The sequence below is a fragment of the Gorilla gorilla genome, chromosome 9 (assembly GCF_029281585.2).
Source record: "Gorilla gorilla gorilla isolate KB3781 chromosome 9, NHGRI_mGorGor1-v2.1_pri, whole genome shotgun sequence".
NCBI lineage: Eukaryota > Metazoa > Chordata > Mammalia > Primates > Hominidae > Gorilla > Gorilla gorilla.
Genome location: NC_073233.2, coordinates 67,597,686 through 67,620,998, shown reverse-complemented (window position 1 = coordinate 67,620,998; position 23,313 = coordinate 67,597,686). Strand labels below are relative to the sequence as shown.

Genomic DNA, 23,313 nt, shown 5'->3' with positions numbered 1-23,313 from the left:
GGATACTAGGCTTAATGCCTGGGTGATGAAATAATCTGTAAAACAAACCCCCATGTCATGGGTTTATCTACATAACAAACCTGCACATGTATACCGAACTTAAAGTAAAAGTTTAAAATAAAGTAATTTTTAAAAGAAAAATGCCTTCAGGTAGAATTAGTTGAATTATTATTTATTTTATTATTTTTTGTAGACAGAGTTTCGCTCTTGATGCCCAGGCTGGAGTGCAATGGTGTGATCTCGGCTCACTGCAACCTCCGCCTCCTGGGTTCAAGTGATTCTCCTGCCTTGGCCTCCTGAGTAGCTGGGATTACAGGCATGCACCACCATGCCCAGCTAATTTTGTATTTTTAGTAGAGGTGGGGTTTCTCCATGTTGGCCAGGCTGGTCTCGAACTCTTAACCTCAGGTGATCCACCCACCTTGGCCTCCTAAAGCACTAGGATTACAGGCGTGAGCCACCACGCCCAGCCAGGTGAATTATTTTAACAATGTCTTCCTCATTTCTCCTGTGTTTTCTTCACAATCATCCTAGCTTCCTCTCCTTCACCAGTGACACTGCTTCACAGTCAGAGATTGAACTCTCTTCCAACATACTGCTTTCTGCTATTGATACTCGATGCTCAGGTTCAACTCTGCCCTGGTCTTCATTAACTGGGTGTAACACATGACCCTCATGAGTGGACAGAAATGGATTCTATCCCTTGGGTCTGTGTCTCATCTTTAAAGCTAAGTTAGAAAATATATACACCTACTGTGTACCCACAAAAATTAAAAATATAATAACAATAATAATAATAATAATAATAAAGCTAAATTAGAGAAGCTGGGAGGCATGTTACCCTTCCAGGATCCCTGGTGCTGTTAATCGTCAGATCTGTTTGTAGCCTATACAAGCTATGTGAAATTGAAGGATACTGGTTTAAGGTGAGAAATATGCAAAATGTCAGAATTGCATACTAGCAATTAGCACTACTAGCATTTATTTCTAACAGACAGAGCCTAGTTTCTCCCAGCCAGAGGTCTTAAAGTATAATGTAGGCCGGACGCAGTGGCTCACGCCTGTAATCCCAGCACATTGGGAGGCTGAGGCAGGTGGATCACTAGGTCAGGAGATCGAGACTATCCTGGCCAACATGGTGAAACCCCGTCTCTACTAAAAATGCAAAAATTAGCAAGGTGTGGTGGCATGCGCCTGTAGTGCCAGCTACTTGGGAGGCTGAGGCAGGAGAATCGCTTGAATCTGGGAGGCGGAGGCTGCAGTGAGCCGAGAATGCGCCACTGCACTCCAGCCTGGGAAACAGAGCTAGACTCTGTCTCAAAAAAAAAAAAGTATAATGTAGTAAGTAACATTGCTGTCTGATATAAATGCCTTTAATCTCAGAAGTAGACATGAAATAACACTCCCTTAGGGAGGGTTCCACTAACATCGGCCCTTGAAACCTAGTTCTGAGGACAGGCGTGGTGGCTCATGCCTGTAATCCCAGTACTTTGGGAGGCCAAGGCGGGCAGATCACCTGAGGTTAAGAGTTTGGGACCAGTCTGGCCAACATGATGAAACCCCATCTCTACTAAAAATACAAAAATTAGCTGGGCATGTTGGCAGGCAATTGTAATCCCAGCTACTCAGGAGGCTGAGGCAGGAGAATCACTTGAACCCAGGAGTCAGAGGTTGCAGTGAGCTGAGATCACACCATTGTACCCCAGCCTGGGCAACAGAGCCAGACTCCATCTCAGAAAAACATAAAAATAAAAATAAGAAACCTAATTGGCCACACTTGCCTTACAAGAAGCTCCTACAGCTTGAGACTATTACAGTACCTGAACTGAGTCTGAAGAGAGAAACTTCGTTTTGCTGCCACAGCAAAGAATAATCACCACAAATAAACCTTACTTATGTCCAGAGAGAGTCTAGGTGCTTTGATACCAAAATATTAGGCACAGGAGAAACAAGGAAATAAATGAACACATCACCCCAGTCAATAGTTAACCAAGGACTGTCAAAATATCCCTGTTAAGAAATGTATGGCCTGTGTGGTTCCTGTTCTGGGAATTATTTACTAACTGCAACAATTGTGTCACGATCAATCTTGCAGCAGCCCTGGTTGTAAATGGTAATTTATAATACAAGGAAGTGAGTGGTTAAAGAGCTGGCAGGCCAAGGGTGTGTGGATCATCTCAGGACGATCAGGAGCAGGCTCTGGAACGCAAAGTCAGCACCATACTGTACTCATAATCCTGTATTAGATTCTTATTGTTGCTGTAACAGGTTACCACAAATTTTGTTATTTAAGACAAATTTATCATCTCACAGTTCTGGAAGTCAGAGTCTTACTGGGCTAAAATCAAGGTGTTGAAGGAGCCGTGTTCCTTCTAGAGGTGGCACCAGTAAACCAAGTTCTTTCCCTACTTTGTATGGGTCACAAAGAAGGAACATGCAATTGGACAAAAGCAATTGGGTCGTATTCACTGGCCAGGGAATGGAGAAGGGGAGCTCTCGCTCTAAAGGCGCATTCTCCTTAAGCAATGGGAAGCAGGAAAATTTTCAAGAGTTAGACATGAGGCAGGGAGGTATGTAAGCAGGCCGTGGGTGGAGTTCCAAACACGCAGGCGCAGTCCCCAGACATACTTCTTCATACCTCGCGTGTACACAAAATGGCAGCAATTTTCTTTTAAGGGAGAGGAATCTAGTATTATAATGATATGTTAATGATCTAAAAGTAACTAGGGGTTGCCGGTTCTGGTTTGCACCGGTCTGGTGCAGGTCTTATCTTCCTCTGGTATTTGGCAAGGGATCATGAAGCTCCTGAAGCATCCTGGGCCATCTGGAGCTCTTTAAGCAGTGGCACCTATAGATAAAAAGGCTAAGGGGACATCCCATTACTGGGTATATACCCAAAGGACTATAAATCATGCTGCTATAAAGATACATGCACACGTATGTTTATTGTGGCACTATTCACAATAGCAAAGGCTTGGAACCAACCCAAATGTCCAACAATGATAGACTGGATTAAGAAAATGTGGCACATATACACCATGGAATACTATGCAGCCATAAAAAATGATGAGTTCATGTCCTTTGTAGGGACATGGATGAAATTGGAAATCATCATCCTCAGTAAACTATTGCAAGGACAAAAAAAACAAACACCGCATGTTCTCACTTATAGATGGGAATTGAACAATGAGAACACATGGACACAGGAAGGGGAACATCACACTCTGGGGACTGTTGTAGGGTGGGGGGAGGGGGGAGGGATAGCATTAGGAGATATACCTAATGCTAAATGACGAGTTAACGGGTGCAGCGCACCAGCATGGCACATGTATACACATGTAACTAACCTGCACATTGTACACATGTACCCTAAAACTTAAAGTATAATAATAATGAAAAAAAAAAAAAGAACAGGGACAATCTTAAAAAAAAAAAAAAAAGGCTAAGGGGAAACAACAGTTTAAGAAAATAAGAAGCCCTCCCAGCTATTTCCGTAGGGCTCCCCTAGTAACAGAGCTTGTGAAGAAGAATCCATTTCCTTGTCTTTTCCAGCTTCTGGAGGCTGCCCACGTTGCATGGCTCATGGCCCCTGTCCACCTACAAAGCCAGCAATTGCATCATTCTGACTTCTGCCTCTAACATCACATTTGCTTTTCCGACTCTAACGCTCTTGCCTTCCTCTGCAACTAACAAGGACCTCTGTGATGACATTGAGCCCACCCAGATGATCCAAGCTAACCTTCCTCTCTTAAAGTCAGCTCATTAGCCACCTTAATTCCATGTGCATCTTTAATTCTTCCTGGCCATATAACCCACGTAACATGTTCACAAGTTCCAGGGATTAGGATATGGGCATTTGGCGGTGTGTGGGCAGTGCCATTATTCTGCCTCCTATTCCTTCACACAGCATGCAAGGCTGTCCACCAAGAAGATGCCAACTGTCTTTCCAGCCTCATCTTCCACCATATACCATGTATTGGATATATATTGCTGCATAACAAGTGACTCTAAAACTTACGGGCCTAAGACAACATTTATTATCCCACAGTTTCTGCGGGTCAAGAATGCAGGGAGGGTTTACATGGGTCCTCTGGCTTAGGAGGGTCTCTCCCAGGGCTGCAATCAAGATGTCAGCTGGGGCTGCCTTCATCTCAAAGCTCACTGGGGAAGGGTTCTTTTCTCCCTGAATATCGGCTGGAGGCTACTCTCAGGGGCCATATGTGGGCTTCTCCATAAGGCAGCTCACACTTGGCCGCTGCCTTCATGAGAGCAGGAAGGGCAAGAGAGAGAAGGCAAGCAAGAGGGAAATCGGTCTTTTGCAACCACATCCCATCACCTTTGCTGCATTATATTCATTATAATAGAATGTGGCCCCAGGCCAGCCCACACTCTAGGGAAGAGGACTACACAAGGCATGAATACCGGGAGGTGAAAACACAGGGCCATGTTAGAAGTTGTCCAGCACACCCCAATACGTACCCTGTGCTCTCATCTCACAAAACTCACCCATGTTTCCCAAGGGGGAAAAAATGCTTTATTACCCATGTCTTACATTTGCTCATTAATTCACTCATTCAAAAAGTATTTTATTTCTACTGTGAGCTAGGTAGTGTTGTAAGGGCTAAGGATAGAGCAGTGAGCCAAAGAGACAAAGCCCCCCCTCATGGAGCAGACATTCTAGTAGGGAGATAAACAAACGATAAACAACCACACACTTAGTGCAACAGAGGGCAATGAGTTATAGCAGGCGAGGGGCATGATGGGTGTCAGTGGAGGTGAGGATGTAGGATCTTACGTAGGGCGGCCTGGGAAGGCGTCTCTAAAAGCTTACCTCTGAGCAAAGACATGAAGGATGTGAGGAAGCCACCATGAGGCTATTTAAAAGAAGACGGTCCTGGGCTGAGGGGACATCATGTGCAAAGGTAGCTGATGTGTTCAAGGGGCACAAGAAGTTCTGTGTGATGGGAGCAGTGTGAGCAAAGGGGAAAACGCCTGGAGCTGAGGTCAGAAAGGAAACCAGGAGCCAGATCTTCTAAGGTCTTGCAGGTCATGAAAAGGGCTTTGACTTTTATGCTAAGATGGGCACCACTGGAGAATATCCCCTTAAAATGAGCTACTTTACATGCAGGAAAAAAAAAAAAAAAGCTCCTTTCTTTATAATTTCAAGATACCATTTTCAGTTCTCCCTTATAAAGAAGTATAATTTGCATTATAATGTAGCTACACATCTGAAATATGTATTCTTAATGGATCTCACATTTTCTAATTACTTACTTTAAAAGATAATATCTGAAAGCTTTGGGTGTTTGAGATGGCTTTTATCTCCAGATAAGGAAAGAGAAATCAAACAAAACCATTTCTGGGAAACCGAGGTCCATTTCTTGCCTAAAGTCAAACAACTTCAAAGAGTCTAGGCTAGAATCCAGGTCCAGGTAGACATCATTAATTTCACAAAGCCAGATGTCACCTGGCAGATCCCTGCCTGACAGCCTAAAAGGACATGTTGTAAAGCAGGTGTCTAGGATCATAAAATGAGCTGATGCCTATGAATGGCCTAAATCCCAGTGAAGTAGTTACTAAAAAGCAGCCTGGTAACTGACTGGATACAATAAGGGCTAGAAGAAGTCTTGTTGATACTAGCACATTATCCAAACTTCCTGATGTCTGACCCAGGCCTTTGGTAAAGGACATTTTCTCAACATTGCCTTCACTGCATACCCAGCCCCAGGTTTTTCATATGACTGTGTAGCCTAGAAGTCACCTTCAGACACCTTGGAGGGTCTATAGTTGGTAAACTTAGATAAGCAAATGAAAATTTACTTACTTGTATCAGGAAAGGAGAGGTCAGCACAGGGGCAGTTAGGAGAGGCTGGGTTGGGGACAGATTATTTAACAAAGGGAAGCACATATAAGAGAAGGTAAAGAAATATTCCACTTGCAAATCACGGTACCTGTGGATGAGAGACATAGACGAGAGAGTGAGATGGCCTGGTTTGCCCTCTACCTCCTGAGCCTTCTCTGGGCTACAGCTGGGACTAGTACCCAGACCCGGAGTTCATGCTGTGAGTATGATATTTTTCCAAGGAGGTCAGGGAAGCAGTTGCCCTAGGGAAGGGGCTGTGACCTCTGACACTGAGTGGTTGAAAATAGCAATCACTATAGGAATTCCAAAATGGGTAAGTCTGAGTGTGATTGTGTGCTGTTCATCCTTCCTGACTTAATAGAGTAAGTTCTTTGAGAGTCAAGTCTATACGTTTTTTATTAAGAGAGATGGGGCCAGGTGCAGTGGCTCACACCTGTAATCCCAGCACTTTGGGAGACTGAGGCAGGAAGATTGCTTGAGCCCAAGAGTTCAAGACCAGCCTGGGCAACATGGTGAGACTCCATCTCTACAAAAAAAATAAATAAATAAAAATAAAAAATTAGCTGGGTGCAGTGGCATGCACCTGTGGTCCCAGCTACTCAGAAAGCTGAGGTAGGAGAATCGCTTGAGCCCAGGAGGTCGAGGCTGCAGTGAGCTATGATCACACCACTGCACTCCAGCCTAGATGACACAGCAGCACCCTGTCTCAAAAAATCAATAAATAAAAATAATAGAGATGGAAGTACTACTGCAGGAATAATGGTTGATGGTACAAAGACAGACACTCAGTGGCTATTGTGACCAGACACCACTACATACTAGTGAGAGATTTTGGTACTCACTGAGGATAAATTGTATCCCAAATCTTTAATACTCTTCATGAAAGAGTAAGGAAAAAAATGAATGCAAGGAAATCAGTGATTTCCAGGAAAGTGATAGAAACTATGAGAAATGTCATGAGCCATATTGCTTGAAGTTACTAAATTTAAAAATCACTTTCTTAAGGATATGGATTATTTGAGAAGATGTAGAAACTAATTGTCCTCAAAAGTAAAATCTCACCATTTTCTCCATTTCTCTTTAGTGACTTAGGACACTAATGCTAACCAAGTGTTCTCCTAAAAGGCATCAAAGATGGCCAGGCGAGGTGGCTCACGCCTGTAATCCCAGCACTTTGGGAGGCCAAGAAGGGTGGATTACCTGAGGTCAGAAATTCGAGACTACCCTGGCCAACATGGTGAAACCCCATCTCTACTAAAAATACAAAAATTAGCCCGGCGTGGTGGTGCACACCTGTAATCCCAGCTACTCGGGAAGCTGAGGCAGGAGAATCACTTGAACCTGGGAGGCAGAGGTTGCAGTGAGCCGAGATCGTGCCATTGCACTCTAGCCTGGGCAACAAGAGCGACACTGTCTCAAAAAAAAAAAAAAAAAGAAAGGAAGAAAGAAAAAAGCATCAAAGACACAGGGATAATGTTTTTGAGAAGGAATGAGGGTTAGAAGGTGAGTAAATGGCTTTCCTCTTCTCAGCCGTTCCCTCAGCACAGGAGCCCTTGGTCAATGGAATACAAGTACTCATGGAGAACTCGGTGACTTCATCAGCCTACCCAAACCCCAGCATCCTGATTGCCATGAATCTGGCCGGAGCCTACAACTTGAAGGCCCAGAAGCTCCTGACTTACCAGCTCATGTCCAGCGACACCAACGGTGAGACATCTGAGCTGCTCACACTCTCCCTGAATCTCACACATCACATACCACCTCCAGATCCCAATTCAGTGTCCTTCCCACCCCAATGCTGCCTCTGACTGTAAATGAACTACCCAAACACCTTTCCTTACATACCTGGAAGGTACCTGGAAAGAAACATGTATGAAGTCAGAGCATTCATGGAGGAGGTCAGTAAAGTAGGGAGAGCTCTGGACTAGACGTCGAAAGAGCAGCCTTCTGGTTCTGGCTCTGCCACGTCATAACTCTGGGATCTGAGACAAGTCACTGGATACTGCTCAGCCTCACCTTGCAGATGACTGTAATAACAATAACCCTACTACTACTAATAGCAATGATAATAATGATAAAATCTCTGTTCTGCCTATCTCCCAGGAGCTGCCTGCAGTCTCAAGTTAGATAAAGTTTAAATTATTTTGTAACTGTAAATTTCTGTATATAAATCTATATGAGTATTTTGCTGTTTTTCTAATCAAATACCAGGGATTCTCAAATACCAAATACTAGAGTCATCAAGTTACACAGAGGCCACTAGATTAAATATTCCTTTACGTATTCTTCCATATTTTTTTCTTTGGAAAGACAGATCAAAGAACTGCTCATATTATTAAAAAGTCAAAATGCTCTAGATAAAAAGCAGAGAACTCAACACTGGCTCCTGGAGAGCTGTCCCCTGAGGATGTCTCTGTCTAACTGTTGTGTTCTCTTCTCTGCAGATCTAACCATTGGGCAGCTCGGCCTCACCATCATGGCCCTCACCTCCTCCTGCCGAGACCCTGGGGATAAAGTATCCATTCTACAAAGACAAATGGAGAACTGGGCACCTTCCAGTAAGACCTGACTGGAAGGGAGAAAAGAGTCAGGCACATGGTTTTTCCTAAGAATTTTAAACCCAGAAAGGAAAAGGATGGGGGTGGAGAGAAAGGAAAGTTAGGGAAGATACACAATGTATCCTTCACTCTGGTCCTTCTGATAATCACAGAACGGAAAGATTCATTTCCAATCCAAAATGAACTAGACTAGGTCATGATCCCAAGGACACAAGCTTGTCCAGCCATCACCTGTCTGAAGACACAGAGTCACCCCTTTTATTCTTTGCAGATGCCTGATGATGTTCTTTTTGCTCTTTGCCTATGCTGTGTCTCTCTTTGGGGGCATGTTTTCTAGCAATTTCCTTTTCAAAGGCTTGGCTTTTCCTTCTTTGCAAATGTCCTCATCGTGGTGAATGTGAGTCTGATGAAGGTTCTCTGTCCCCTTCGGAGGCCCCAACGCTGAAGCATCAGCCTTCTATGGGCCCAGTCTAGCGATCTTGGCACTGTGCCAGAAGAACTCTGAGGCGACCTTGCCGATAGCCGTCCGCTTTGCCAAGACCCTGCTGGCCAACTCCTCTCCCTTCAATGTAGGTGAGTAGGTCACCACTACCCCGAGTTGGGAACATCAGAGGCATCGTGCACTGAATGGTGGAGCTGGCAGGGAAGTGAGAAAGGAGAGCATCCCATGGAGGAGGAGCTAAGGACGTGAACGTGCCTGTGGATGGGAGATATTTACCAGATGTTTGTTGGGCAGGTGAATTGAGGAGTAAGTGAAGGAAGAGGGGGGAGTATTATGTAGAAACAAGGACAATTGATAATACTTGATATGTCTGGGAGCTACAGAATCTCCGCTGGGAACAATAGTAACGTCATTCAAGTCAGAAGTTCTTCCCAAATTAAATATGAATTCTTGCTTCAGTTCTCCTCTGCCTCCTCTCTTTAATCACTACTGATGCTCCCACACTCCATTCTTTTCGATGCTTCTCCTCATTACATCCAAATATCCTCTCTCCATTAAACGGCTACTCTCGGAACCCTAACTCATGATGTTTCCCTTCATGGAAACTCGGGGACCACCTTGCGTCTTTGTTCTGCAAGCACATGGCTGCTTGTGAATGGAAGCTTTTCCCTCTACTACATCATGTCCTCCTTCTGTCCCCTTCTATGGATAATGATCCTTATCTGTGGGGGCCACTGTCACAGCCCGCATTCATGGTCACCTTTTCTCGTCTGCCAACTCTCTAAGCAATAGTATTATCTTAGGTTTTCACTCCCTTATGCATGCCCCATCAGCAACCTCTCTTGTTTCAGTTTCTGTCAGACAAACAGGTGAACCACTGCTCTAGGATCCTCCCTGGGCGTTAAGAACAGACTGGTCTCCCTTTCACATCTGGGACCTCACACATTTCTGGGGCATCTCTGCCTCCAAAAATTTGGACTTATTTGCTTCTGGTTGTCAGTAACACTAGCACCCTTAATGAAGTTATGCAACTTTCAAATGGAGATTTGGCCCTGCTGCTTACTTAATTTTTCTGAGCCTCCATTTTTTGTCTCTTAAATGGAGATGATTACAGGTACCATTTCACAGGTTGTTCTGAGGAGCAAATAAAATCATGGAGCCAGAATATAATAAGCACACAATAAATGTTAGCTGTCCATATTGCTGTGATGGTGACTATGGTGATCTTATACCCTCTGTCATTCACAGACACAGGAGCAGTGGCAACCTTGGCTCTGACCTGTATGTACAACAAGATCCCTGTAGGTTCAGAGGAAGGTTACAGATCCCTGTTTGGTCAGGTACTAAAGGATATTGTGGAGAAAATCAGCATGAAGATCAAAGATAATGGCATCATTGGAGACATCTACAGTACTGGCCTCGCCATGCAGGTAAACACGTGCTGGATGCTCTTGGTTGGGTTCCTGCCAATAAGCCTGGATTGCAGAATCAAAAGGCCAGGCTTCTACTAACATCTCTGTGAAAGTCCAGCTAGTATGACCTGAGATATATTCTTTGTGGTGCCTGGGCCTCAGTTTCTCTACTGGTAAAATGCAGGTAGGTGTTAATTCCTCCCTACCTCCTACGTAAAGTGTGAAAACAAATCCATATGAGCTCATTTCTCTTCCTTGGGAAAAAAAATGAAACAAATAAATCAAGAAATATATTAATTTATTATTAATAATGATCAGTTTATTTGTAATAGTTACAGACTATTACAATTTTGATATATAAATAAGAAGAATATTAAAGCAGGCCCTCTAAAAATATACAATTTTCTGATGCAATCTTACCAGCCAAGTGTTCTTTTTCAGTGTTTTACCTTGATCTAAAAATAGCAAGTTTATACTCAAAATGATTAAGGAAAATAACCTAAAGTTGACCCAGCCTCACAAAAACCCATAGTAAATGGTAAAGCAGATCTATCTGTCAGCCAAGTCCATATTCAATTCTGTGCTTTCATAGCATGCATTCCCAGGCTTGGATTCTGTAAGATGTGTTTGGTATTCATAGTTCCAAATCCAACAACCCACCCTACCCTAGTTGATTAGGGCAGCAGCCTCCATAGAAGACAGATGCACCAATGGTAGTGGGCAGAAACAACCAACTAGAATCAGAAACTAGCAACCATCTGTGGCTGAATCCTCTAATCCCAACTAAGAAGTTTGAGCTCCAGTGTCTCAAAATGTCCTATGGGGATTAATAGGACCAGGGACTCTTCAACTCAGAAAGCCCACGAAAGGGAGAATCATGGAATGATGATGCCAGCCCTAAACCTAACATAGTTGCGGACTATTAGAAAGAAATTGTCTCCTGGGGAAAACAATGGAGACTAGTATTGAGATTTCATACATTAAAAATTAGAAAAGGATATAAGCAGCCTAAGAATTGGTTCATGTTAAACATAAGAGCAAAAAAAAAAAATTTCCACTTCAATGGACCACATATAGAAGTGACTAATAAAAATAGAGTTCACTTCTATGTCACAGTCAAGGAGACTTTGTCATAGAACAAAACCCTGTTTTTTCCATGGCTGAATTTTACAAGAGCATTCCCAGTGCTCTGGTCTAGAAGCTTTTTGGAAAGAAAAAGGCAGTCTGGAAGAGATATAAAAGATGGTTTGGGGATTTTTTTTTTTTTTTATGTGTGACTCTCTAAAAATAACCTTGCTTCAATTTATCACGAGACAGTGAAGTGTTTACTTCTGCTAACTTGGTTTGTGAATTCTGTTTGGATTTTATCACCTGCCAAGTACACTCTGATAAGCTGTACCTGGGAATTAAAGCTTTTCCTATCAAAAGGCAGGACCCTGTCTACATCCAAATACCACAGGCCATGTGGATTTCTTGTCAGAATACATAATTTCTCCCTACCCATTTTACTGCCTCTATCTGGAACTTATTTAGGCATCCTGAAATCTGGAATCAATAGGTGCCTAATATATAATATTTTCCTAATCTAAAATATTCTGATATAGAAAATCAAAGGGCTCTGGAACTATCACAATTTAGGTTTGACTCCCAGACCTGCCACCATCTCAGACAAATATTGAATTTCCCCAAATTTTATTTTCCCCATAATAATAAGGTTGCAATTAGGTTAAATAAAATGTGGTATGCAAAAAAATGCATGCATAATGTCATGCTTAACAATTGTTCAAGATCTGTCTCAGCAGAGCAGTGATGCTAGTAAAGTTCCTTTTCAGCCTTTGTTCACCTTCTTCCAAGATGTCAGTACACTTCCAGTGGCCCAGGCCACGCTCTTCCCTACCCAAAGACGCTCATGAGGCATTTCCTCTGTTCCAGAACTTCTCATCTTTCTTCCATGAATATCCTATTGCTTTCAAATTTCCTCTGATAGGCGCTTATCTTGAAAAGGGATCTGATAGGCCAGGCGTGATGGCTCACACCTGTAATCCCAGCACTTTGGGAGGACGAGGCGGGCAGATCACTTGGGGTCAGGAGTTCAAGACCAGCCTGGCCAATACGGTGAAACCCCATCTCTACTAAAAATACAAAAATTAGCCTGGTGTGGTGGCAGGCACCTATAATCCCAGCTGCTCAGGAGGCTGAGGCAGGAGAATCACTTGAACCCGGGAGACGGAGGTTGCAGTGAGCCAAGATTGCACCAGTGCACTCCAGCCTGGGCATCACAGCGAGACTCCATCTCAAAAAAAAAAAAAAAAGAAAGAAAAGAAAAGAGAACTGATAAACTTCTTGATGGAAAGTTATTAATGACGTCTAACCACTTAATGTGTTATCCTCTCTAGAGTGTTGGCATTGGTGATGTGTAATCCCAATGAATATATCTTGCTTAGTGAAATTTGGGAGGTGCATATGACAAGTGGACAAGATATTGTTGCTGAGGAGCACCCACTGATGGCCCTTAAACCAACTGCCTTGTAAAGTGGCCTCTGTCCAGAGCCATGCTTCATAGATGCTGAGGTTCAGTGATGGTCGTCCCTGTCACAACTGCCCAGTTGTGCATACTGACCCTAGCTGAGACAGCCGTTTCTGACTCCTCTCTCTCTCTTCTCCCATTTCCTATTCCAAGCTTCAGGTGAACCAGTCATTAACAATCTCAGCCTATTAACATGCTCTGGTGGCCATAATCACACTGTAAAGGAAGGGAGGTGGTAATGACAGTTTCCACATCACACATCACACATCACGAAATGCTTTTATACATTAGCCCCTTGGAACCGCAAATGACTCCCCCAACAATAGATAGAAGTTATTATTTCTATTTTATTCATGCGATAGATAATGCAGCAAAATAGGTGAATGGCTGAATGGCTTGGTGTATTACTCAAGACTCATTTTGCAAGTAACAGAAACCCAAATCCTTTTAGCTCAAGAAAAAAAATGAGGATTTACTATTCACATACACTGGGAAGTCTAGGGCTGAATTAGGTGGTTTCAGGAATAACCAGAATAAAGGGCTCAAATCATGATATCAGGAGCCACTCTTTTTTCATCGTCTAGCCCTGATTTTCCTCATTCTTTCCTGCTGCAGGGCTTCTTCAAAGTGGCTGAGAAAGATGGTCACTAGCAGCTTACTGTTTACTTGCATGGTCCCAGTTGAATAACCTTAGCAGGAAAAAAAAAATCTTTCGGTGTCCCAATGTCTGTATGTTCAGGGAATGACTCTGATTAGTACATGTGTCCACCAATCACTGTCATCAAGGGGATGGTGACCACCATCAGCCCAGCCCAGGTCATGAGTCCATCCTGGGCCAGGGTTGTGGAGCCTCTGAGAGTCCTGACACAAGCACAAAGTGAGGGAAAAGTCCACCAAAGAGGGCACATGGCAACATGAAACAAGGGGTCTACTCCGTTTATGTGGCTAGACTGTCCTAGGCTAAAGCTCCCTCTGGAGCCCAGCTCTCACCCTCACTCTACATTCAAGAGTCGTTCATAAATATGACTGCCTAATAGTGTTCCCTGGATCTGATCATTGCACAGTTCTGTGTCTGCTGTCTGACAGACACTGTGCTAAGTGGTGGGGACATAGCATTGAAGACAAATGTGTTCCAAACCTTACATAGCATTGGCTTTGCATTCTGGGTGACTACGTGATCACAATGATTAGTGATCAAGTTTATCTCTTAAGACATGTAAGAGCCAACTCTCAGCTATGCCTAATTCCTCTTTCTCTCTCTCTTTCTCTCTTCCTTCCCAGGCTCTCTCTGTAACACCTGAGCCACCTAAAAAGGAATGGAACTGCAAGAAGACTATGGATATGATACTCAATGAGATTAAGCAGGGGAAATTCCACAACCCCATGTCCATTGCTCAAATCCTCCCTTCCCTGAAAGGGAAGACATACCTAGATGTGCCCCAGGTCACTTGTAGCCCTGGTAAGACATCCACCTCTCCTTATGTCATAAAGCAGCAACTTATGCCAGAAATGACATGTGGATCAATGTTAAGTGGCATATAGGCTTGTAATGTCCATTATTCCCATGTGGGCAGAGCACATCTGACTCCCAGTCCTTAAGAGTGTGTGCTAGCACACAGACATACCTTCCTGCACTCAGAACTCAGCCCCATATCTACTTCATTCAGCATATATTTACGCAGCCCCTACTATGTGCAAAGCGTTTTGTGGGATACCAGAGGTAGAAGAAGCTCCATGGTCCCAGCTATCAAACAACATATAGCTTCATTTATTCATTTCACAAATGTACCATCAAACACTATGCATATCTTATCATATCTGCCTTTCGCAAAGTCAGAAGACAGATGTGTAAACAAAAACTACAATATTTGGGACAATCGAGTAAGTATTAAATAGAAGTTAAAGCCACACACAGTGCAAATGCCAAAAAGAAAAATAGTGACCAGTTGTTGATTTTGTTTGGGAGGCTTCAGAGAAGAACAGAATTCATATTTAAATCGAGCCTTAAAGATCTAAATATGAAAGCTCGATGCACGCAATATATCAATGAGATGGAGTGGAAACCTAGCATGCCACTTTTTAATTTAAAATATCTTTATTTTATCCAATTATGCATACAATTGAAAGACACTAAAAATTCAAACATTACAGAAATATGCATTTGGAAAGTGGAGGTCTTGCATAAAAACTTATTACTCCAGAGATTACTAGCATTTGGTATGGATTCCTCAGACTCTTTTTTTTTAATAAAACGCTAACACAAAGCATCATTCTTCTTGCATTGCTTGAACTTCCTAAGACAAGAAGAGATTACTACGTTTCTCGTCTATCTCAATGCAGAATGTGAAGACCAAAATCAAGCAAACTGATCCCAATCCTACCAAACACTACCACATTCACTCAACCCCTTAGGCTGCTTCCCAGTGATGTCCCAACCTTAACAAGGTGGCCATGGAGTTTTTGCCGGAATTCTATGCTAGTTGTCCAAGTACTTTGTTAAATGGTATGAAACTCACTACTTTCTTGAAATGTCTTCTGGGGTGAGTTGCCAATAACAGAGATTTTGCACCTATGATACAAACCCCATAATCTTTGACAAATGTGGCCTCTTTGCCCTTCACAGATCATGAGGTACAACCAACTCTACCCAGCAACCCTGGCCCTGGCCCCACCTCCGCATCTAACATCACTGTCATATACACCATAAATAACCAGCTGAGGGGGGTTGAGCTGCTCTTCAACGAGACCATCAATGTTAGTGTGAAAAGTGGGTCAGTGTTACTTGTTGTCCTAGAGGAAGCACAGCGCAAAAATCCTACGTTCAAGTGAGTATTACAAATGTCATTCATCATTCTCTCAAGGCCTGATCTGAATTCCCATTTTTTATCCATCCTGTTTTCCTAATTTTTTTCCTTTTGATAACAGATTTTTATTTAACAGCCCCTTGAGCAGCTTACAATCTAATAAATAGGTAAGGCTCTCATGAAAACTTAAATCATACAAGTCAATATATGATGAAGTTTTAAAAACAAAAATTCAGAGGAGATTCGAAAGTCCATTGCAGAGTAGAACAGGCAAAAGAGACTTTGTAGCTTTGAAACACAAAGAATAGGTACTATTTAGGAAGATGTGGGAAGAGGTAAGTCCAGAAAAAGAAATGGCCAGAACAGGCCGGGCGTAGTGGCTCATGCCTGTAATCCCAGCACTTTGGGAGGCCCACGCCTGTAATCCCAGCACTTTGGGAGGCTGAGGCATGCGGATCATCTTAGTTCAGGAGTTTCACCAACATGGTGAAACCCCGTCTCTACTAAAAACACAAAATTAGCCAGGCGTGGTGGCACAAGCCTGTAATCCCATCTACTCAGGAGGCTGAGGCAGGAGAATCGCTTGAACCTGGGAGACGGAGGTTGCGGTGAGCCGAGATCGTGCCATTGCACTCCAGCCTGGGCAACAAGAGCAAAACTCCATCTCAAAAAAAAAAAAAAAAAAAAAAAAGGAAAAGAAATGGCCAGAACAAAGCATTTGCGATAAGACTGAGCAAGGAATTTGGGGCCAATGAATAGGCCAGGTGGACACACCAGGTTGGGTGACAGTGTAAAAGTCTTGAAATACCAGATTCAGGAGACTGAACTTCATTTTGCAAGTTTTTGAGTAAGAAAATCCACTTGGTAAAATGTTGCTTAGGTCGTGAGAATAGGAGACAAGGCTAAAACATAGGACATGACTCCAATAATGGAGGTGTGAAGTGACGATGACTTCCTCTGGGATACACGGACCCACACCAAGGCTCTGTGAGTGATGGGACATAGAGGTCAAGAGAAAGAAGCTTCAAAACTATTGATTAAAGGGTCAAGAAGAAAGAATATCTTTCAAAGAAAAGGATTAAATTCCTTAGATATGTTTAATGGTAGGCATTTGAAATAGGAACATTAGAAGGCTTTTGGCGGTATAGTCCAGGCACAGTGGTTCATGCCTGTAATTACAGCACTTTGGAAGCTGAGGTGGGTGGATCACTTGAGGGTAGGAGTTCGAGACCAGCCTGGCCAACACGGCGAAACCTCATCTCTACTAAAAAGACAAAAATTAGCCAGGCGTGGTGGTGCGTGCCTGTGGTCCCAGCTACCCAGGAGGTTGAGACGGGAAGATTGCTTGAGCCTGGGAGGTGGAGGTTGCAGTGAGCCAAGATCGTGCCACTGCACTCCAGCCTGGGAGACAGAGTGAGACGCTGTCTCAAAAAAAAAAAAAACAAAAAAAAGGAAGGAAGGAAGAAATTGAGAGAGAGAGAGAAAGAAAGAGAAAGAAAGAGGAAGGAAGGAAGGAAGGAAGGAAGGAAGGAAGGAAGGAAGGAAGGAAGGAAGGAAGGAAGAAAGAAAGAAAGAAAGAAAGAAAGAAAGAAGAAAGAAACAGAAAGGCAGGCTTTTGGAAGCATAGAGGAAGTACTAGGAAAAGAGGTCAGGATATGCAAAAAATAAATTGGACAGTCATCTCTTAGAGGTGATGACCTAAGTCAAGAACCCATGCAGTAGGTAGCAGATACATGCACCCAATAAAACCATAAGACATATTTAGTTATTCTCATTTTACAGATAGAACCCTTAGGCCCAAAGAAGTTAGTAATATTCCTAAGATCACATAACATGTAACTAATAGAGTTGAGAGCGGAACCCAGGTTGGACTGAATCTGATGCTCATGTTCTTTCCATGCCCCTCTCAAGGTAGGGGAAAATACAGAAATAAATCACAGAGGAGAAAATTAACTTTTAGGGCATGTTTATAGTTTGCAAAAAGAGGAAGCAGTAAAGAAACATGGAGAAGTCTAAGCTATAGGAGGAGAGGAGGAAAAATGCCAAGTCATGGAAAGGAAAAAAGCATCTTTTCTTTTCCAAAGAAAAGATGATCCAAATTCTTCAGGAAGATGTCAAGAAGGAATACTGACAAAGGCTAAGGAATTGACAACTGAGTGATACCACGTGGGTATCTATTCCACCCAGTTCTGTTGAGCACATTGTGTCTGCTGCTTACTGCACGACACCATAACTTCCCTAACTTCCATAGACAGGTCAGGATAAAAATTGCACTTCAAAACTATTTAATTTTTTTTTTTTTTTTTTTTGAGACAGAGTTTTGCTCTTGTCACCCAGGCTGGAATGCCATGGCGCGATCTCGGCTCACTGCAACCCCCACCTCCCGGGTTCAAGTGATTCTCCTACCTCAGCCTCCTGAGTAGCTGGGATTATAGGCACCTGCCACCATGCCCTGCTAATTTTTGTATTTTCAGTAGAGATGGGGTTTCAACATGTTGGCCAGGCTGGTCTTGAACTCTGGACCTCAGGTGATCCACCCACCTCAGCCTCCCAAAGTGCTGGGATTACTGGCATGAGCCACTGCGTCTGGCCCAAAAATATTTAATTTTAAAACCCTCTGAATATACCGTACTTCACTTCTCTGAAGTTAGCTTTAATTTTGCCTAATTTTTCTTTTTCTGATTATAAATGTATTAAATATATAGAGCAGAAATTTTGAGGGAAAAAACAAAAAGAAGAAAAATCATCTATAGTCCACACACAATATCACAATTGTTAATATTTTTTGTAACTTTTGTAGGTTTTTTTCTATGCATATTACAAATAGGTGTGATCCATCATATACATGGGACAGACAGATATTTCACGTAAAATTTGTATCTCATATTTTCACTTAACGTTATTGCATAAGTAGTTTCCTGTGTCACTGAAAATTATTGACAAATATTTTCACGGCTTCCAAATATTTAATCTTGGATATTCATTCCATCGCTCATATAATCATTTACCCATTCGGGGGAATTTACATTTTTTAAATTTGATTATTAATAGGTGTTTTCAAAATCCATTCATTTTCATTTCATTTCATTCTAAGTGAAGTAATTTCATATTCATTAGTCATTTGCATGTTTGCTTTTTTAAAATTTATTTATTTATTTATTTATTTTGAGATCACTTTATGAGACTGGCTAATTTTTGTATTTTTGTTAGAGATGGGGTTTCACTATATTGCCAAAGCTGGTCTCGAACTCCTGGGCTCAATCAATCTGCCCTCTTCAGCCTCCCAAAGTGCTGGGATAGCAGGCATGAGCCGCCACACCTGGCCCATTTTCTCTTTTTTTTAAACTTAACTTTTATTTTAAGTTTGGGGTACATTTGCATGTTTGTTACATAGGTAAACTGTGTCATGGGGGTTTGTTGTACAGATTATTTCATCACCCAGGTATTAATTCTACTACCCATTAGTTATTTCTCCTGATCCTGTCCCTCCCCCCACCTGTACCCTCTGATAGGCCCCTGTGTGTGTTGTTCCCCTCTGTGTATTCATGTGTTCTCATCATTTTGCTCCCACTTATAAGTAAGAACATGCAGTATTTGGTTTTCTGTTCCTGTGTTAGTTTGCTAAGGATAATGGCCTCCATCCATGTCCACTGCAGCACGATTCACAATAGCAAAGACATGGAATCAACCTAAATGCCCATCAATAGTAAACTGGTTAAAGCATTTTCTCATTTGATTTTATCTGATCATTTTATCAGATAAAATCATGCTCAAAAGAGAATATCATTTAAAATATCTGAAGCATTTATCTGAAGCATTTAAAGTGTCTCTATCCTGGCGGGTGGATTGCTTGAGCCCAGGATTTCGAGGCTGCCATAAGCTAGGATCTCACCACTAGCCTGAGTAACAAAGTCACACCTTGTCTCTAAAAAATTAATTAACTAATTAATTAATGGACTGTCTCTATCCCTTCATCTTACCGCTTATTCCCTGACCTAAAGTGAGATGTTAATCATATATAAACTTTTTTTTTAGATTTGAAACCACAATGACATCTTGGGGCCTTGTCGTCTCTTCTATCAACAATATCGCTGAAAATGTTAATCACAAGACATACTGGCAGTTTCTTAGTGGTGTAACACCTTTGAATGAAGGTGAGGGAAGAAAAGACATAGGCGTTATCTTCCATAGTCTGAAGGCTACATTCCTTAATTATTTTTTCATTTAATTTATTCATTCATTCACTTAATAATTATGAGATCATATGTGTATATACAATAATTCTATAAACAGTGATTGCTTATATATGTATACACACATATATTTTGTATATATATATATATATAATCATTACATAGAGAAAGAGATTAATTCTGTAGGCAGCGATAATACTTTTCACAGAGAAGGAAAGTAAGTCTTAAGAGACATTAAAGGGTCTTGTAGAAGGCATGCATCTAGAATGTAAAAGTGGATAATCAAACCCAGGTTTCCAAACTCTAGGACAAATTGTGCTTTGTACAAAAGTTTCACTCAAAATTCATGCTTCACCTTCTCTTTTAAAAAAATCTCCACAGAGAGGAATGCCTGCATATGGATGTTGGTGCATGTTTCCCCTGAAAAAATTAGGAGAAAGTGGGAAGAATAAAACTCAGACTTCAGCAAAACCTTAACATTTGTTAAAGCTTTTGCACACATATTAAAATATTCCCCAATTTAAAGAGCATTGCTGTATGGTTTTAGTCTAAGCATGATGTTACCTAGTTAACCTGATGTTAACTGTCACCATGCAGAGACATGTAAAGGCAAATAAAGTCACAGTACAGCCAAGGCTATAGGTTGGTAAAGATGCTTCATTATCCAATATTACAGTGGAGGAGATGTTTTTCTTAGAGTCTATCATGTATTTAGCAAAATCTTGCCAGTCAGAATTTGTGGAGTTGTAGCAAAGCATATAATAAAGATCTTGGTGTCACAGAGGACTTGGTTAGAAGCTCTTTCTCTTATTTAATAGCTGCATTATATTAGTAGTAAATCTGTGAGCCAGTTTCCACAGCTTTAAAATGGAAATTGCATTAATCATTTATTAGGTTATTGTAAGGATTGGAAATAATATACTTAGAATGATTAAGTACAATGTTTTTTGCATGGCATGTATTCAAAAATATTAATCATCATTATTATTAGTTTTCCCATCACCTTCATCCCAAGAAATGTCTCTATCAAAATATCCCATATACCCCATAAACATACACACCTACTATGTACCCACAAAAATTAAAAATTTTTTAAACACCCAGAATTTTTTTAAAAAAAGAAAGTAATTCACTTTGGGAGGCCGAGGCGGGCGGATCAGGAGGTCAGGAAATCAAGACCATCCTGGCTAACATGGTGAAACCCCGTCTCTACTAAAAATACAAAAAAATTAGTCGGGCGTGGTGGCGGGTGCCTGTAGTCCCAGCTACTCGGGAGGCTGAGGCAGGAGAATGGCATGAACCCAGGAGGCGAAGCTTGCAGTGAGCCAAGATTGCACCACCGCACTCCAGCTTGGGTGACAGAGCGAGACTCCGTCTCAAAAAAAAAAAAAAGAAAAGAAAGTAATTGCCCCAGGAACTTAAATCAGGCATATTCTCATGTCTACCAATTACTTTTCTTCCCTGGGAGAAAGAATGGTAAAGGCCTCTGGGAAACAAAAATATTTGGGCCTGAAACTGTCATTCTTTCTGTTGCCAGCTACCTGAAAGGTAACAGATATTGACAGCATCTATCTTTCCTGTTCTGAAAGACAAAAATTCTCAACCCACTGCTCTTTTTTTGTCTTACAAAATCTTCAAAAATGAACAGGAGGTTCTCCCTTGAATGCCCTAATTTTGGCCTAAATAAGCCATTTTAACAATAACCACCATTTATTGCACAATTATTCTGTGTCAGGTACTGTATTAGGTACCCAGCGGTCATTATTCCTAATTCTGAAAATAACTCTTCAGAGTAAATATTATTAACAAAATCTTGTATGTGAGGAAAAAGAGACTTGCGCATCTTAAAGGGTATACCCAAAGACTTACTCCATGAAGTGGTGACCAGAGACTGGAAACAAGAACTCCCTAAATCTCAGTTTCATGTTCTCTTCATAATCAAACTGTCTATTTCTCTCTAGGATGATTTTACTCCTTTAAAAACATTTAATGGGTTCACTGCATCTAGCTCACTGCATCCCTTGGGGGATGGAGGTGGTTACATGCACCACAGTCACCTCATGTTATTCTCTGCTTATTTCCAGGGGTTGCTGACTACATACCCTTCAACCACGAGCACATCACAGCCAATTTCACACAGTACTAAGGAAGAGGTGGGTTCAGCTTCTAAAAAACACCTCCAAAGGATGGGTGAAATTTTTTCCACTTCATTTTAAATCTATGCAAAAAAGCGAATGCCTGTGATGCTACCATATTCCTGGTAAAAACATGGAAAACCACTATGTAGAATAAAAATGCAAAGTTCACTGGAGTCTCAACATCTATGACTCATGAAAATAAAATTTTCATCTTCTCAACACAATGACTGCCAATCATCGTTTAAACCTAAGCTGAGGGGAAAAGGGAGAGTAGCTGATATTTTTGGATATCATTCTGATTTCTTGATTAATTAAATAGCACACTCCCTATTTCTACAAATGATATATTTTTTAAATTTCATATTTTCTTATCATACCAAGCACTCCTTTTCAAATTGCCTAACGTAAATATGCCCACATATGTACATACATGTATACATGAAATGGCCAAACTTTTCAACATATAAAACTCCCAGACTGTTCAAAACTTGGTAATTGATGTTATGTCTTAACTCTCTCCTTCCATTTCCAATTTTTTTGTTAAACTCATATTTAAAATATATATTTAGATCATTTAATATGTAGTTAGTAAATTAACTTATATTCAATATATTATACAGAATTTAATATATCATATATTTTACATGATTATATATAACTTAATATATGTTATATGATTATATATAATTTAACATATTATATATTTTATATGATAAATAGATATAGATCTTTGAAAAAAATTATGCTTTCAAAGATAAACATAACTATAATCTCTACTGGTAGGAGTGAACACTGCTACAAACTTTCTAGAGAATAATATATAAATTTGTATCAGAAGACCTAAAATGACCGGGCGTGGTGGCTCACGCCTGTAATCCCAAAAGTTTGGGAGGCCAAGGAAGGTGGATCACCTGAGGTCAGGAGTTCAAGACCAGCCTGACCAACATGGTGAAACCCGTCTCTACTAAAAATACAAATATTAGCCTGGTGTGGTGGCATGTACCTGTAATTCCAGTTACTTGGGAGGCTGAGGGAGGAGAACCACTTGAACCCAGGAGGCAGAGGTTACTATGAGCTGAGATCACACCATTGCACTCCAGCCTGGGCAACAAGAACAAAACTCCATCTCAAAAAAAAAAAAAAAAAAACAGGCCTAAAATATATACACCTTTGGCCAAAAAAAAAAAAATCCCAATTCTGAAATTTATATATATATATATATGAGAACACATAAATATACAAGAATCAAAAGATCAGCTGTAACTATTATAGACAAGAGCTTAGGTGTACAGCCACAAAACACTTCCTAAAACTGAACCCCAGAATCAGATAGACTGAACTGCCCAGGCACAAGCCTCCCATCTGAGCATCTCAGA

At 41.4% G+C, this 23,313-nt stretch overlaps 1 protein-coding gene across 1 annotated transcript; it reads left to right on the top strand.

Moving 5' to 3' along the window:
* Positions 1-5,937: 5,937 nt before the first annotated feature.
* CBLIF (cobalamin binding intrinsic factor) lies at positions 5,938-22,105 on the top strand. Its single transcript, XM_004051256.4, has 9 exons — positions 5,938-6,062; positions 7,394-7,570; positions 8,308-8,421; positions 8,854-8,994; positions 10,112-10,293; positions 14,084-14,261; positions 15,426-15,627; positions 19,642-19,760; positions 21,884-22,105. The coding sequence occupies exons 1-9, from the start codon at positions 5,984-5,986 to the stop codon at positions 21,943-21,945; spliced, it is 1,254 nt and encodes a 417-aa protein (XP_004051304.1). The 5' UTR covers positions 5,938-5,983; the 3' UTR covers positions 21,946-22,105.
* The last annotated feature ends 1,208 nt before the right edge of the window (positions 22,106-23,313 follow it).

Bases quoted from the DNA above. Each gene is read 5' to 3' on its own strand.
- CBLIF (XM_004051256.4), top strand. From the start codon at position 5,984: ATGGCCTGGTTTGCCCTCTACCTCCTGAGCCTTCTCTGGGCTACAGCT. The intron at 6,063-7,393 runs GTGAGTATGATA...TCCTCTTCTCAG, and splicing joins CCAGACCCGGAGTTCATGCT to CCGTTCCCTCAGCACAGGAG. The intron at 8,995-10,111 runs GTGAGTAGGTCA...TGTCATTCACAG, and splicing joins CTCCTCTCCCTTCAATGTAG to ACACAGGAGCAGTGGCAACC.